This window comes from Geotrypetes seraphini, chromosome 7, assembly GCF_902459505.1.
Source record: "Geotrypetes seraphini chromosome 7, aGeoSer1.1, whole genome shotgun sequence".
Classification (NCBI taxonomy): Eukaryota; Metazoa; Chordata; class Amphibia; order Gymnophiona; family Dermophiidae; genus Geotrypetes; species Geotrypetes seraphini.
This window is the reverse complement of record NC_047090.1, coordinates 33,647,245-33,661,208: the sequence shown is the minus strand read 5'-3', so window position 1 is coordinate 33,661,208 and position 13,964 is coordinate 33,647,245. Positions and strand designations below refer to the sequence as shown.

The window sequence follows — 13,964 nt, the reverse complement described above, 5'->3', positions numbered from 1 at the left end:
AGCTAGCTATCCTCTTCATAACCTCTAATTTCTTATTATGTCCTTACCTCGTTTATTGAATTACCTGTAAACTGTGCCGAGCTCTATCTTTATGGGGATGATGCGATATACAAACTTAAAGTTTAGTTTAGTTTAACCCTTTTTTTGGCATTGTTGCTCAGAAGCAACATTTATTTTATGGCTCTTATGGGCGATCTGCATCTCCAAATGCCTGTTACTTGGCACTGTTGCTCTCGTTCAACATCAAGTTACATAAAGCAGCCGTTTTACCATCTGCCAATTAAAGGGCTAAAATGTATCAAAGCTAAACTTGATTCACAGTAATTTCCATAGGGGACAGGAGAGGAATTTGGCTGAGAAACATTTGTGCTCCCCTGATCTCTTTGATTGATCTTTACATATTTAGGCACATTGGCTTGTTGAATGCTTACAGTATATATATATTGATTGCAAAGTTTATAAGATGTGAGCATGTAGAAGCAAACATACAAAGGTCTTGTACACAAATTAAACAATTAAATAGTGATGCTTAATATGTGCAAACCCTCTATAGCGATGTGTTTTCAAAAGGGGGCAACTCTGGTGGCAATTCTGTAAGTGAGTGCCTCATTGTAGGTCCTCATCCTGCACAATGAGTGCTAATTCTGTAATGGCATAGTACAGTAAAACCTTGGTTTGCGAGCATAATTCATTCCAGAAGCATGCTTGTAATCCAAAGCACTCATATAACAAAGCAAATTTCCCCATAGAAAATAATGGAAACTCAGACGATTTGTTCCACAACCCAAAAACTTTAACACAAAATACTATACGTACTTGTATTGCAAGACCTCGCTCATTTAGAACAGCCACTACACTCCCGCAGCGTCAGAGAGAGAAGAACCATCGGCTCAGTTGTGATGTGTGTATACTGTATGTACTTGTATTGCAAGACATTGCTTGTATATCAAATTAAAATTTAATAAAATGTTTTGCTTATCTTGCAGAACACTTGCAAACCAAGTTACTTGCAATCCAAGGTATTACTATATATACATGTATATACTAGCTTAACCTGGTATCTGTGTAATTGCAGATACCTAAATATGGCAAGGGCTCATGCCCCACCCACATGTATATCCCCTTCTGTTTACATGGTTTAGCACTTATGCACTCACTTATAGAATAATGCTTAGGGCACTAATGCGCATAAGTAGTACTTCTGTTACATTCTTTCCAGATTTAGCACACTAGGTGTTCAATCCATTCACGCAATCTGGGACTGAAATCCAAACACTTTTTTGAGCCCGCATGCTCCTCCTACCGTAGCGATTTAGAGTCCCCTGCAGTTTCAGCTTCTGTAAGTAATTCATGCAGAAGTCTTTTGGATTTGATCTGCATCTTTTTCCTAAAAGAGAAGTCCATAGGCCTTTATTGAGATGGCTTGGGAAAATCCACTGCTTATTCCTAGGATAAGCAGCATAGAATCTGCTTTACTACTTGGGATCTAGCTAGGTACTTGGGACCTGGGTTGTCCACTGTTGGAAACAGGATACTTGGCTTGATGAACCTTCGGTCTGTCCCAGTATGGCAATTCTTATGTTCTTATGCATGGCCCTTGATTAAAGATGGTCACCGCAGCAGCCAGATCAAGAGTGTTGGGACCACAAAATAGAGCAATATAGCAAATTAAGACCGATCAGGAAGAAACTGCCAGTTCCAGAAAAGGTCACACAACAGATGAACATCCCTAATATATCCTAGTATTTTTTCAGTATTAAAGAGATAACGGGAATTAATTTGCTACTTTGGGCCTGATTTTGTTTTGTTTGGTTTTTGTTATTTTATTTGGGGGGGGAGGATCATGCACTTTGTTTAGCAACAAATTTTTTGTTCACACATGATAGCAGTTAAGCTAACTTGGATGTGTCTCTCTTTACTAAAGATGATATTGGTGCCCACATGAATGTTGGAAGGACCTATAAAAATTTAGATCGAGCGAAAGAAGCTGAAGATTCATATATGATTGCTAAATCATTAATGCCACAGGTAAGAATTTTATGAGACTTCTTAGAATCAATATTAAAGATTATTTTGTGTTAATTTTCAATAATAAAAATCAAACATCTCTAGCATTTATCAAAAGAGTTTTCTAAAATTTATTTTGCATTAATATAATATTTTCTCTGGAGACAAGCAGAGGAGATGCAGGCACATTTGTTGATGAAGACCGCAGACTGAGCCTTTGTGTCGGTGGTCTCCCCCTAGTTACAGTAAGCTTTGGCTTATTGGACATGTGCAGGGACTACTTGTCTCTGGCCTCTCTTGCCATGTCAGCTTTTTCTTCAGAGGCTCCTATGATTGCAGCTCTCTCCTCTTTAACCACATATTCACTATTTGTAAAAAAACAAAACAAAACCTAATATAAAGGAAAATTCCAATAGGAAATAGATTTTTCTCTCTCAAAAAAAGAACACCAAAAATTATTCACAAAGAAAAGAAGAAAATAAATAAGTATACCAACAGTCAGTTAGCTCATTAGAGCAGCTACTGAACATAGTTTTAAACTACTCCCAAAATCAACAGATGATTTTAGGACCACTGCGGAAGCCATCTATTCCCCAAACACAGCAGCAGTTTCTTCACTTTGTGGTTCTGCAACCTGACAGTAAATGTCTGCATTGCTTCCGCAGGCTACTATGAATGCTCCCTTCCCCTCCCCCATGGCCCTGTTTTGGCACCACTGGGAGAGGTGAAATGATGTTCCCTGATAGTAACAGACTGAAGGTAGTTGACGGGGCATGGCAACAAGCTGTCAGAAGACCAGCAGCCAGAACCACTATCCCTTCTCCGGCTTCAGTGACTCCTTTGCACAACGCCTGCTCAAAGCCTATCCAGATAATAAATGGTAGAAATAAACAGGGAAGGCTCCTTCAGGCCAAGCTTCAGCCTCACAGTCCTCCCCCACATCAGGCCACTGGAATCATAAGGATCCAGGTATCTCTTCACAATTATTAAAATTCAACCCCCTTTCTTCCTCAGATACTCCTCCCAAGGCCTAGACTAAAGCTAAGCGCAAGGCTCCTGACCCTCAGCCTATTGACCCCGTTCCCCCAAAGCAGCTGCCCTTACTGCCCCCATGCCTCTCCTCACTCAGAAAGTATATACACTCTAGCCTCAGGTTTTCCATTCAGCCTCATCCTTTTTAGTTCTCGTGCTGCACTTCTCCAGACAAGTGCAACACTCTCACCACCTTCATTCTCAGTACAGCAAAAGCCTTATTGGACAGACTAGTCCTCCCTTCCTACCCCATCAGGGTCTATTCATCTTCCTCCCCTAGATCCTCTCCAGGATCCAGATTTGGGCCGAACCACATCTCTCTGTACTTCTCTGCTTCATCCCCCAACCTCTCTGGGAGCATGGTCTGATCCAGATCATGACCTCCCCTCAAAGCAAGATCCACTACCTTCTGATCAGTTGCCTGTTCAAACAGAGAACGTAGGGCTCTATTCATACCCCCAGATTCCTTCAAAAAATTTCCACTTTCTCTTTCAACTTTCTCAGTCTTAATTAGAATGCTACAACTACTGACAAAAAAGATTTCCAAGCCATTCTCCAGTCAGACAGATTCTAAGGAGCTTATTGCACTTTCGACGCATCAAATCCATCAAGATCTGCAATTCTCCAATTGGCAGCAACCTCAATCGGTTTCCACTACCTCTAAACACATAGAACTCAAATACAAAGTGCAGAAGGCCCCTGGACATGATCTACCACAGCTGACATACCATTCCCAGGTGTCTGAATCAGCCATTAAAAAAGCTAAGACAATGTGCCACCAAGTAAGGACTGCTGCCTTCTAGACTCCGTGGGTAGAAAGGTCTATTGAGGTTCTATGACCATATTAAAAATCATAGCCCATCAACTCAAAACCTTCATTTCTAGCATTCAGTTCTTTAACAGCTTGACAATGCCTCATCAGATACTGCAGCAAACCTCCAAGTTGTCTTGCAGGAGTCTATATATCACCTTTTGATAATTATAATGCATATGATATTATCACCAGTACAGCAGCCGTCATCATTGCAACCCATCGCATGGCATGGCTGAAAGCTTCTGATCTAGGCGAGGACCTCCATGTAAACTTAGATGTGCTGTGTCTGGGGGATAGCTTGTTTGATGAGAAAGTGAAAGATAGTCTCGCAGCTGAAAGAGGGTTCCACAGATATTCAAGAACTTTGTGCTCACCCGGACAACCTTGTGGACACATCTTTTGATCCATTGGGCACTGCCTCTCAGTTACCTGAAGTGGAAGACAGTTTTTCTCACAGCCATCATGTTGGCAAGACATGTCAGTGAATTCCAATCTCTAGTAACCTACTATCCTTACACACAATTCTTCCCTAATCATGTCCAACTTCGCACACACCCAAGATTCCTTCTAAAGGTGGTTTCAGAATTCCATCTTAACCAAAACATAATTCTACCATCCATTTTTCCCCTTCCACATGCCTTACCAGTGGAGCAATGCCTTCATTCCTTGGACTACAGAAAAGTGCTCCTTTTTACCTAAAAGCAGCAGCAAGCCTGTGTCATACCAATCAACTTTTCATCATCTACACCCGTCTAGTCCCGGTCTACACCCTCTAAAAGAACTATCTCCATGTGGATATGCCATTGCATTGAATACTGCTGCTCTAAAGCGGGCCAACCGTATTCTGGCAGAATAGGAGCACACAGATTACATGCAACAGCATCTTCAGTAGCTAACTTCTATTCTATTCCAATTCAAGACATCTGCAAAGCATAAACCTGGTCCTCAGTGCACACTTATACCAAACATTACTGTTTGAACCAGAGTTCAGCCCAGGACATTCGTTTCGAACATTCGATCCTACATAACCTATTTGCTCTATAACTATAATCTCATTATAACGGAACCTCGCCTATAGCGGACGAGGTCCTCTGGTCCCGGCCGAGTGCCATTATAAACATACAGAAAATCATTGGCTATAGTGGACTCGCATATAACGGACAACTATTTTGGTTCCCAGAGCCGCTTTTTGCTGTTGTTTTATTTGGCTATAACGGACATGCAGGCTCCACCTACAAAGCACATGGCATGCTGGTGATATAGTATCAAAATGCAGCCCAGAAAAAAAATGACAGAGTATTTTTCTTTCCAGTACAGTGTTCTAGTTTGCAATCATTTCGTACCATACCAATGTTTTGCTGAGTTTTGTTATTGATGTTGTTGATATGCTTGTACAGTGACTGTTCTTCATCGATTTACGTTGTTTCAAGTTGCCCTAAATAAATTTTTTTAAAAATGCAACTCTGGATATAACGGACCGTTTTTCCAGGTCCCTTGAAGTCCATTATAACGGGATTATACTGTATTTCACCACCCTTATATAATCTATAGCTAGGGACTCACCAACAAATCTGCCTGCATCTCCCCTGCTTATCTCCAGAGAAAGCGAAGTTGCTTACCTATAACATAGGTTCTCCTTAGACAGCGGGGAATACAGCCACACTTACCCTCCCTCTGTCCCCTCAGAGATACTTTTTTTTTTCAGTTAGAGGCAAAACCGACAAGGCAAGGAGAGGGGTCATGGAGACCAGCAGTCCCTGCACGTGCCCAGTAAGCCAAAAGCTTACTGTAGCTAGGGGAGAACACTGACACACAGGTTCAGTCTGAGGACTTCACCAAAAAGGGTGGGCTGCATTCCTCTGCTGTCTACCGGTGGCTTAAAGAGGAACGGCCTTGATAAAGCAGGAAGCAAAACATGTTGGCCTTCTCCCCGGCTTTCAAGACCACAAGCTAAGTGTTTATTATCACTATTGAAAATATTGTGAAGTTATAAAATTATGGAGATTAATTGAACCAGTGAGGAGATAGCACCTAAAGCTTAGGACAGTGAGTTTGTATGATCCTGAGTGATATTTCTGAGGTTTGAAGAATAGATTGACTAAAGTTTAAAAGAGCTTGAGGTTTCAGTTTGGGAGAAGTGATTCTATTTTTCCTTTATTTGTCTTATAATTATATGCATCTCTGGAATATTCTCAGTATCTTGTCTAAGACCATAGAATTTGTTTATAAAGACAACTTCAAAATCAAAAGCAATCAATAAACATAATTAAGTTCCAGTCTGTTTTGTTAAGCTCTTAACAGTGTCACTGGGTATGTCTGCTTGTAGAGTCATAATAGATCAGAGAGATACTAGGTTAGCATCCACTAGAAAAGAGAACACATCCCTTTTCCTCCATGTAGACAGCAACTTGGTTAGCAATTGTGTGACTGTATAAATACGTAGAACCTTGCTGGAAAGGACCTTGTCCCCTGAATTGTTCCATGTTTTTGTCTTTCTCGACATGGTTTTCTGCCTTCTTCAAGGTTGCTATAACATGGATAGCTATAGTCAGTAGCCTCATTTCCACAAGCACCCCGAAGCAATTTTTTCCCTCAGTCTCTATATGTACAACTATCTAGAATTACAGACCCCTTGTAATGTTAAGAAAAATACATTACATGTATAGTGCTTTTGAATGTGGAATTTTTCAATTTGCAGGAATTGACTTGCTAATGGTAGTTCAGCCAGAGCATAAACAGTAGGAGGAGGGATTACAAGAATCTGTGTGAAGTGATCAGGATCATTTTTTGCTACATTTTGGGACAGTATTCTAAGACAGTGGTTCCCTACCCTGTCCTGGAGGACCACCAGCCAGTCGGGGTTTTGGATAACCCTAATGAATATGCATATGAGAGATTTGCATATAATGGAGATGACAGGCATGCAAATCTGCTATCCTGAAATAGGGCTATCCTGAAAACCTGACAGGGTTGGGAACCACTGTTCTAAGATACATCTCAACCCAGTCCTGCCAGTCAAATTTCCAGGGTATCCACAATAAATATGCATATGAGAGATTGGTATGCACTTCCTCATTGTTCTGAAAATCTCTCTCATTCATACTCATTGTGAATATTTTTAAAAACCTGACTAGCTGGATGTATGCTAAGGACTGGGTTAAGAACCACAGATCTACAGCCAGAAATGTCAGTTTGCAAGTATTTAACCAGTTAGTGCAGTGGTTCCCAACCCTTTCCTGAAGGACCCCAGGCCAATCGGGTTTTCAGGCTAGCCCTAATGAATATGCATGCGAGAGATTTGCATATAATGGAAGTGACAGGCATGCAAATATGTTCCATGCATATTCATTAGGGCTATCCTGAAAATCCAATTGGCTTTGGGGTCCTCCAGGACAGGATTGGGAACCACCGAGTTAGTGGACTGAAAATTGCCTCTAGTTGAAGATTGCCTAGCCAGTTTGGCGATGGCTGTTTAGTTGCTAAGTGCCACTGAATGTCGTTTGCGGGGCCACTCAGCAGGGTTTAGCTGAGCAGGCATTTCTCCTGCCCAATTAAACCCTTTTGAGTATTGGACAGATTGACCCCAAGTCAAGGAAAACATGGGATAAGTACAGAAGCTTCCTTGTTAATAATTTTAGTTTTGAATACTTTCCTAGAAATTCCGGGTAGTTAAATAACATATTACACAGAATTTAAAGCTAGTGCTTTTTAAAAATATGGCATCTTGGGGCGTGGCTTGGACGCGAATGCTGACGGTCGGGTGAAGGAGAAGCTCCGTACAAACAAGCTTATTTTATAAAATTTACTACAAAAAAAATGATTTCCCATGATCTTAATGGTGTGATAAATTAAAATCTACCTCCTTAGCTGAGACGGAGAGACGGAGAGACGTTTGAAAGATGAAAAATCAAAAGTAAAAGTGCCGTTTTTTATATCCTGAGAAGAGAGATGTAAAAAAGCAGGAGACTAACGGAATTTGAAACTGCTGGTGAGCTACTTAAAGACAAAGATAAAAATTTCTTCTTTATAAATAATATATGAGGAGGTTGGTGCCTGACATACTATAGAGATAGGCTGTTTTGAAATAGCTCTCCTCTGCCGGTGCTGTAAAACCTACTTGGCAACGGTTTTTGAATTATTTCCTTGCTGCCAATTTCGCAGGGAGAATGTGAGTGACTAATGTGGGCAGGGAATATAATATGTGATATGGTATCGGTCTCCTCTGCTGAAATTGAAAAGGATTCCGATATAAAAATATGTTGGTTACTTCTTCAACGCTTGGGCTGTGAGAAAGATGACAGAATAAAGGAATAACGAATTTTTTTTTTTTACCTGAAAAAAGTAATATCGATGTAATTGAGAAGCGCTGGAAACTGATAAAGACATATACTTCAAGAAAACTAAAAAATACTGGACGGAATACTGCTCTCCTCAGTAAGGGCTGCGATTGGGCTTATAAGAGGAGAGCCAGAAAAAAGGATTACCGATTTTTTCAGCGCTGATGCAAAGTGTCAACAATAAAAAAGTGACTAACGGATTTAGTAAAATAAATCTGTAAAAAGATTGACCAACAGTATCTAAAAAATCTAAGGAAAAGAAAGGCTGCTAATTTGAGCGTTATTGCCTTCATAGAGGCTGAGATAAGGCTTGAAGGAGGAGAAACAGAGAGAAGGACTACCGACATTTTTTTTTTTTTTTTTTTCTCACAGCAATAGAACTTGAGACAAATAACTGACAGTTGCTCTAAGAATACTGAAAAAAAAAATTTTGAGCCTGTTCTAAATATAAGATTGGGACAGATAATTAAGAAAAGAGAAAGGAAGAAAAAAGGAAAAAAGGCTGAAAAAAAAAAAATTTTTCTATTTAAAAGATAGAAACAAATCCTGAAAGAAAATTACTCATCATTTTTTATAAATTGAAATAGTAAAATAGTAAAAACATAAATTGAAGACTCAAAAGAAAAGAGACAAGCGACAAAATATTGAAACTGATACCAAGAGACAGTGAAGATAATCTGAGATAAAGAGAAGAGAAGAATAACAGAAGATGACATCTAAAAAACAAAACAAATGTGATTCAGAAGCAAGTGGTTCCGGTATTGGTAGCAGCAATAAAAGATCAAAACCAGATCTAAATAACACACCCTCAAAAGTTCCGTTGCCATCGGATGAAAGCCCCGACGTCATGGAAGAGCTGAGACAAATTAAAGAAATAGTATTAGACAGCAATAAAAAACTAAAAAAAGCAATTGAAGATGCTGCAATTCTCACCAAAAGAGTGGATATAGTTGAAAATAGAATAAATGACCTAGAAAACAATACAGAACAACTGAATACAGACATGAGAAAATCTAAAATAATATGGAAAGAAGTTGAAGAAATTAAAAGAGACTTGGAAGACAGCCGTAATAGAGAAAGAAGAAATAATTTAAGGATCATCGGGATTCCGGAAGGGGTAGAAAAAAATGACCCTATAACATTCCTGGAACAATTTCTACCTAAAATACTACCTTTAAAATTCAAAACTGCATTAGAAATAGAAAGAGCACACAGAATACCAACACAGAATAAAAACCTTCAATCAAGACCAAGAACTTTAATATTTAAACTTTTGAGACACCAACAAGCAGTAGAAATCTGTCAACTCGCAAAAGAAAACAAAAACCTCAAATGTCAGGACGCAAGAATCCACATTGTCCCTGACTTTGCAAAAGAAACTGCATCAAGAAGAAAACAATTCCTAGACATGAGACCCCAACTACGAGCTCTAGGGGCAAGATATGGCCTTCTTTATCCAGCAGTAATGAAAATCACCATAGCCAACAAAACTCAAAACTTTTCAGATCCTACAAAACTTCAGGATTTCCTCGATCAATATGAACAGCCAATGACCTCTTAAACAAGAACTTAATATCGAATACTATATTTGTGTTTATATTTATATTTATATTTAAATTAACAAAACATAAAGATTAAATATGGAATACAAATATAGAGTTCGATACAGAAACAGAACTTTCAACACCAACTGAAAAGAATTGGAAGAACATGGAACTAGGATCTGAAATGCAGGAACATTCTAAACAACGAAATTGGAAAAAAGTTTGTCACATGTTGTCATATGTAATAATCTCCTTAAAGAATAGGGAAAGAATATAATACATACATAATATTTAAAAAATGAAAACATTTCTTGATACCACTTAGAATTCACTGTTAGTAAACATTTACTTTATTATACAATACAAACCAAAACATAATAATAAACTCAAATAATAATTATACATTGGGAATATATAATAGAATAAAATAAATTAAAACATCTCTAAAGGGAGAAATAAATTAAAAAAGATAAAATAAATAATAATAGTAGTAAATATAGTTATATATTGTAATAGCTTGTAGGAGTTATATACACCTAACCTCAATATGCGTATCCAAGTGGTCATATTAAAATGGGGAGGGAAGGGAGGGAAGGAAAGGGGGAAAAATAATAGAGAATGGGGTAAAGAAGAAAAAGGAGATATTCTAAAATATTTTAAATACTGGGAAAAAAAAAAAAATTTAAGGAAAATAATTCATATAATTTTAAGGAAAATATATCAAAAATACATAAATGGATCTTAAAATAATATCCTTAAACGTTAATGGTCTAAATCATATGATAAAAAAGAAAAAAGCACTATCATTTTTAAAAAGGCAAGATGCGGATTTATGCTTTATACAAGAGACCCACCTCTCAAATATTGAATCTAATAAACTACAAGGAGGATGGGTCAAACATTGTTTTTTCTCACCAGCTACAAAGAAAAAAGCAGGTGTTGCTATTCTGATAAATAAAAAATGTACTGCTACATTCAAATTAAAGACAGCAGATATTAATGGAAGATGGATAATTGTGGAAATGAATATGGGAAATACTACCATGACGTTGGTTAATATATACGCCCCTAATTCGAACCAAAATGAATTTTTTAAAACTCTTCAACAATTGATTTTACCACTGGCTACTTCAAATCTAATAGTAGCGGGGGATTTCAATGCTGTTATGGATCCTATAATGGATAAAAACCCAAGTAGATATATGAAATCAATGGGCCTAGATAATTTAATACAAACTTGTGATTTAATGGATATTTGGTGTATACTTCATTTTGATGGACGGGAATTTTCATTCTGTTCTCATGTTCACAATTCTTTTTCAAGAATAGATTATATATTTATATCAAAACATCTAGCACATCAAGTAACAAAAGCTGCCATTGATCCAATCATTTTATCCGATCATGGTGGGGTATGGATTGAAATTAAGATCACAGATCAAAATACAAATAGACCAATATGGAAGTTTGATAATGCAATGCTTGCTGATCCAATATTCTGTGAAAATTTTCAAATAAAAATGAAAGAATTTTTTCAAATAAATGATAAAGACGAAATCTCTAGAGAAATATTATGGGATGCATTTAAAGCATCAATAAGAGGACAAATTATTTCTTATTCGGCATATCTTAATAAACAAAATAAAAAACAATATACTAACTTAGAAAAAGAAATAAAAAATTTAGAATTAAAACTTATAGAAAAATGGGATTATTCTACACAACAAGAACTGTTAAAAATTAAAGGTAAATACAATGAAATATCATCAAAAATGATAAGAAAAGATTTATTTTCTCAGCAGGCACTGTATTATGGAAACTCAAATAAGTCGGGAAGAATACTAGCAAATTACCTAAAAGTGAAAAAAAAGAAAACAAAAATAATTGCTATAAAAGATGAAAAAGGTGATACACTAACAAAAATTGAACCAATCTTAAAACAATTCCTAAAATTTTATAAATCTCTTTATTCTTCCGAGACTTATTTAAACAAAGAAAAAGAAGGTTTAGAATTCTTGAAACTGTTAAAGGGTCCAAAAATTCCTGAACATATAAAGCGAAGTTTAGAAGAACAAATATCACTAAAAGAATTAGAAACAGCTTTGAAATCCCTTAGAGTTGGATCCGCTCCAGGTGGTGATGGTTATACAGTGGAATTTTATAAAACATTTCAAAAATTTTTATTACCCTATTTATTAAATCTTTTTCAATATCAACTAAATCAAGGTTGTACTAAAGGCACTATGGCAGAATCTTTAACAATAGTTTTACCAAAGCCAAATAAAGATCCCACTTTGGTATCAAATTACAGACCAATTTCTTTAATAAATGTAGATGGAAAATTATTAGCAAAAATACTTGCGTTAAGATTGGCTAAAGCTCTTCCCCATATTATAAGTATGTCTCAAACAGGATTTGTTGCTCAAAGACAATCATCTCATAATACTAGATTAGCTTTCCATATGTTATACTTAACAAAGAAAATGAACGAGCCAACTTTTGCGGTTTCTTTAGACGCAGAAAAGGCTTTTGATAGAATAGAATGGACATTTATGTATCAGACATTGGATTGGTTTGGAATAGGTCCTGGATTCACACAAATGATACAAACACTATATAACTCCCCTTCTGCTAGATTATACATTAATAATACGTTTTCAGAAAAATTTAATCTACAAAGAGGAGTTAGACAAGGATGTCCTTTGTCTCCTTTATTGTTCGATATTGTTTTAGAACCCTTAATATTAGCAATCCAACAAGTAAAGGAGATACAAGGTATACCTCATTCAGATAAAGAATATAAAATATCAGCTTATGCTGATGATTTATTATTATATTTGAAGAACCCAAAATCTACCATTCCACATTTACTTGAACTGATTGAAAAATTTGGAAAATTTTCAGGATATAAGATTAACTGGAACAAATCAGAAGTACTTCCATTAAATATACATTGTACAAAAGGTTTATTCAAATCATTCTCTTTTGTTTGGAAAGAGGATGCAATTAAATATCTTGGAATTTGGATTACAAAAAATTTAGATGACACAATGAAAATTAATGAAAAAAATTTATTACAAAAAGTAACAGAGATGTGTGAGCAATGGAACCCTTTACACTTATCTTGGTGGGGAAGAATACAAACTGTTAAAATGATGATATTACCTGTAGTTTGTTACCAAATGGGAATGATACCAGTTTTCTTTCAAAATTCTTTTTATAAAAAATTAAATAAAATATTGACAAAGTTTATTTGGCTTGGGAAAAATCCCAGAATTGCTTTAGTGTCATTACAAAGATCAATTGCGGAGGGAGGGGTAAATTTTCCCAACTTTTATAGGTATCATCAAGCCTATATCTTACGTCATGGTATGTATTGGATCCTCCCAGAGCCCACTATAAATATTCCAGATTGGTTTTGGCTAGAATGGAGACTTATGTTTCCATTACGTCTTAGTCATGTAGTTAGTATCACGATGCCAAGGCTATACAAAGAACATAAAATATTCATGGATACATGGAAAACTTTAAGATACATAAGTAATCTAACTCCTATTCCAATTAATAAATCAACAACTCAAACAATTTGGTTAAACCCCAAGATCAAAATAGGCGGTTTCAAAATAATCTGGAAAAACTGGATGACAGCAGGTATTCGTATTTTAGACGACATAATAAAAAATGGTAAAATGCTGGAATTTTCACAATTGCAACATAAATTTGATCTTAATAAGACACAATATTTTAGATGGTTGCAATTGAAGCAATCCATTCAGGTAGGGTTCCCTGAATGGAAAAATCTTACTAATTATCACAGCTTGGAATTCTTGTGTTTCCAGATAAACTCAATAGGACATGAAGCTGCACAGTGGTATAAATTAATATCCGGATATATAAATAAAAAACCAAAAAATGGTCTTGGAGACATTTGGAGCATTGAGATAAAACACCAAATTAGTGCATCTCAATGGCCACGACTTTGGTCTTGGAGGTTAAAATGTACGGTATCAGCATCTATGAGACAAACTTGGTTTTTTCTTTTACATAGAGCTTTATGGACCCCTACACGTTTACATAGAATTGATAGCTCTAGATCTAATAGATGCTGGCACTGTCATGTTGAAATTGGGACATTAGACCATCTTTTATTCTTCTGTCCATTCATTTTAACATTCTGGAAATCAATTTGGCCTCAAATTAATAGGATGTTGGAAAACCCAGTAGCCTTGA

The 13,964-nt window shown here is 36.5% G+C and overlaps 1 protein-coding gene across 3 annotated transcripts in view; it reads left to right on the top strand.

Moving 5' to 3' along the window:
* TMTC3 (transmembrane O-mannosyltransferase targeting cadherins 3) overlaps positions 1 to 13,964 on the top strand; it is a 95,785-nt gene that overhangs the window by 64,925 nt on the left and 16,896 nt on the right. For all 3 annotated transcript variants that reach the window (XM_033952284.1, XM_033952285.1, XM_033952286.1), the window contains exon 12: positions 1,925 to 2,028. In XM_033952284.1, coding sequence (XP_033808175.1) covers positions 1,925 to 2,028 — 104 coding nt within the window. The remainder of the gene's footprint in view (positions 1 to 1,924; positions 2,029 to 13,964) is intronic.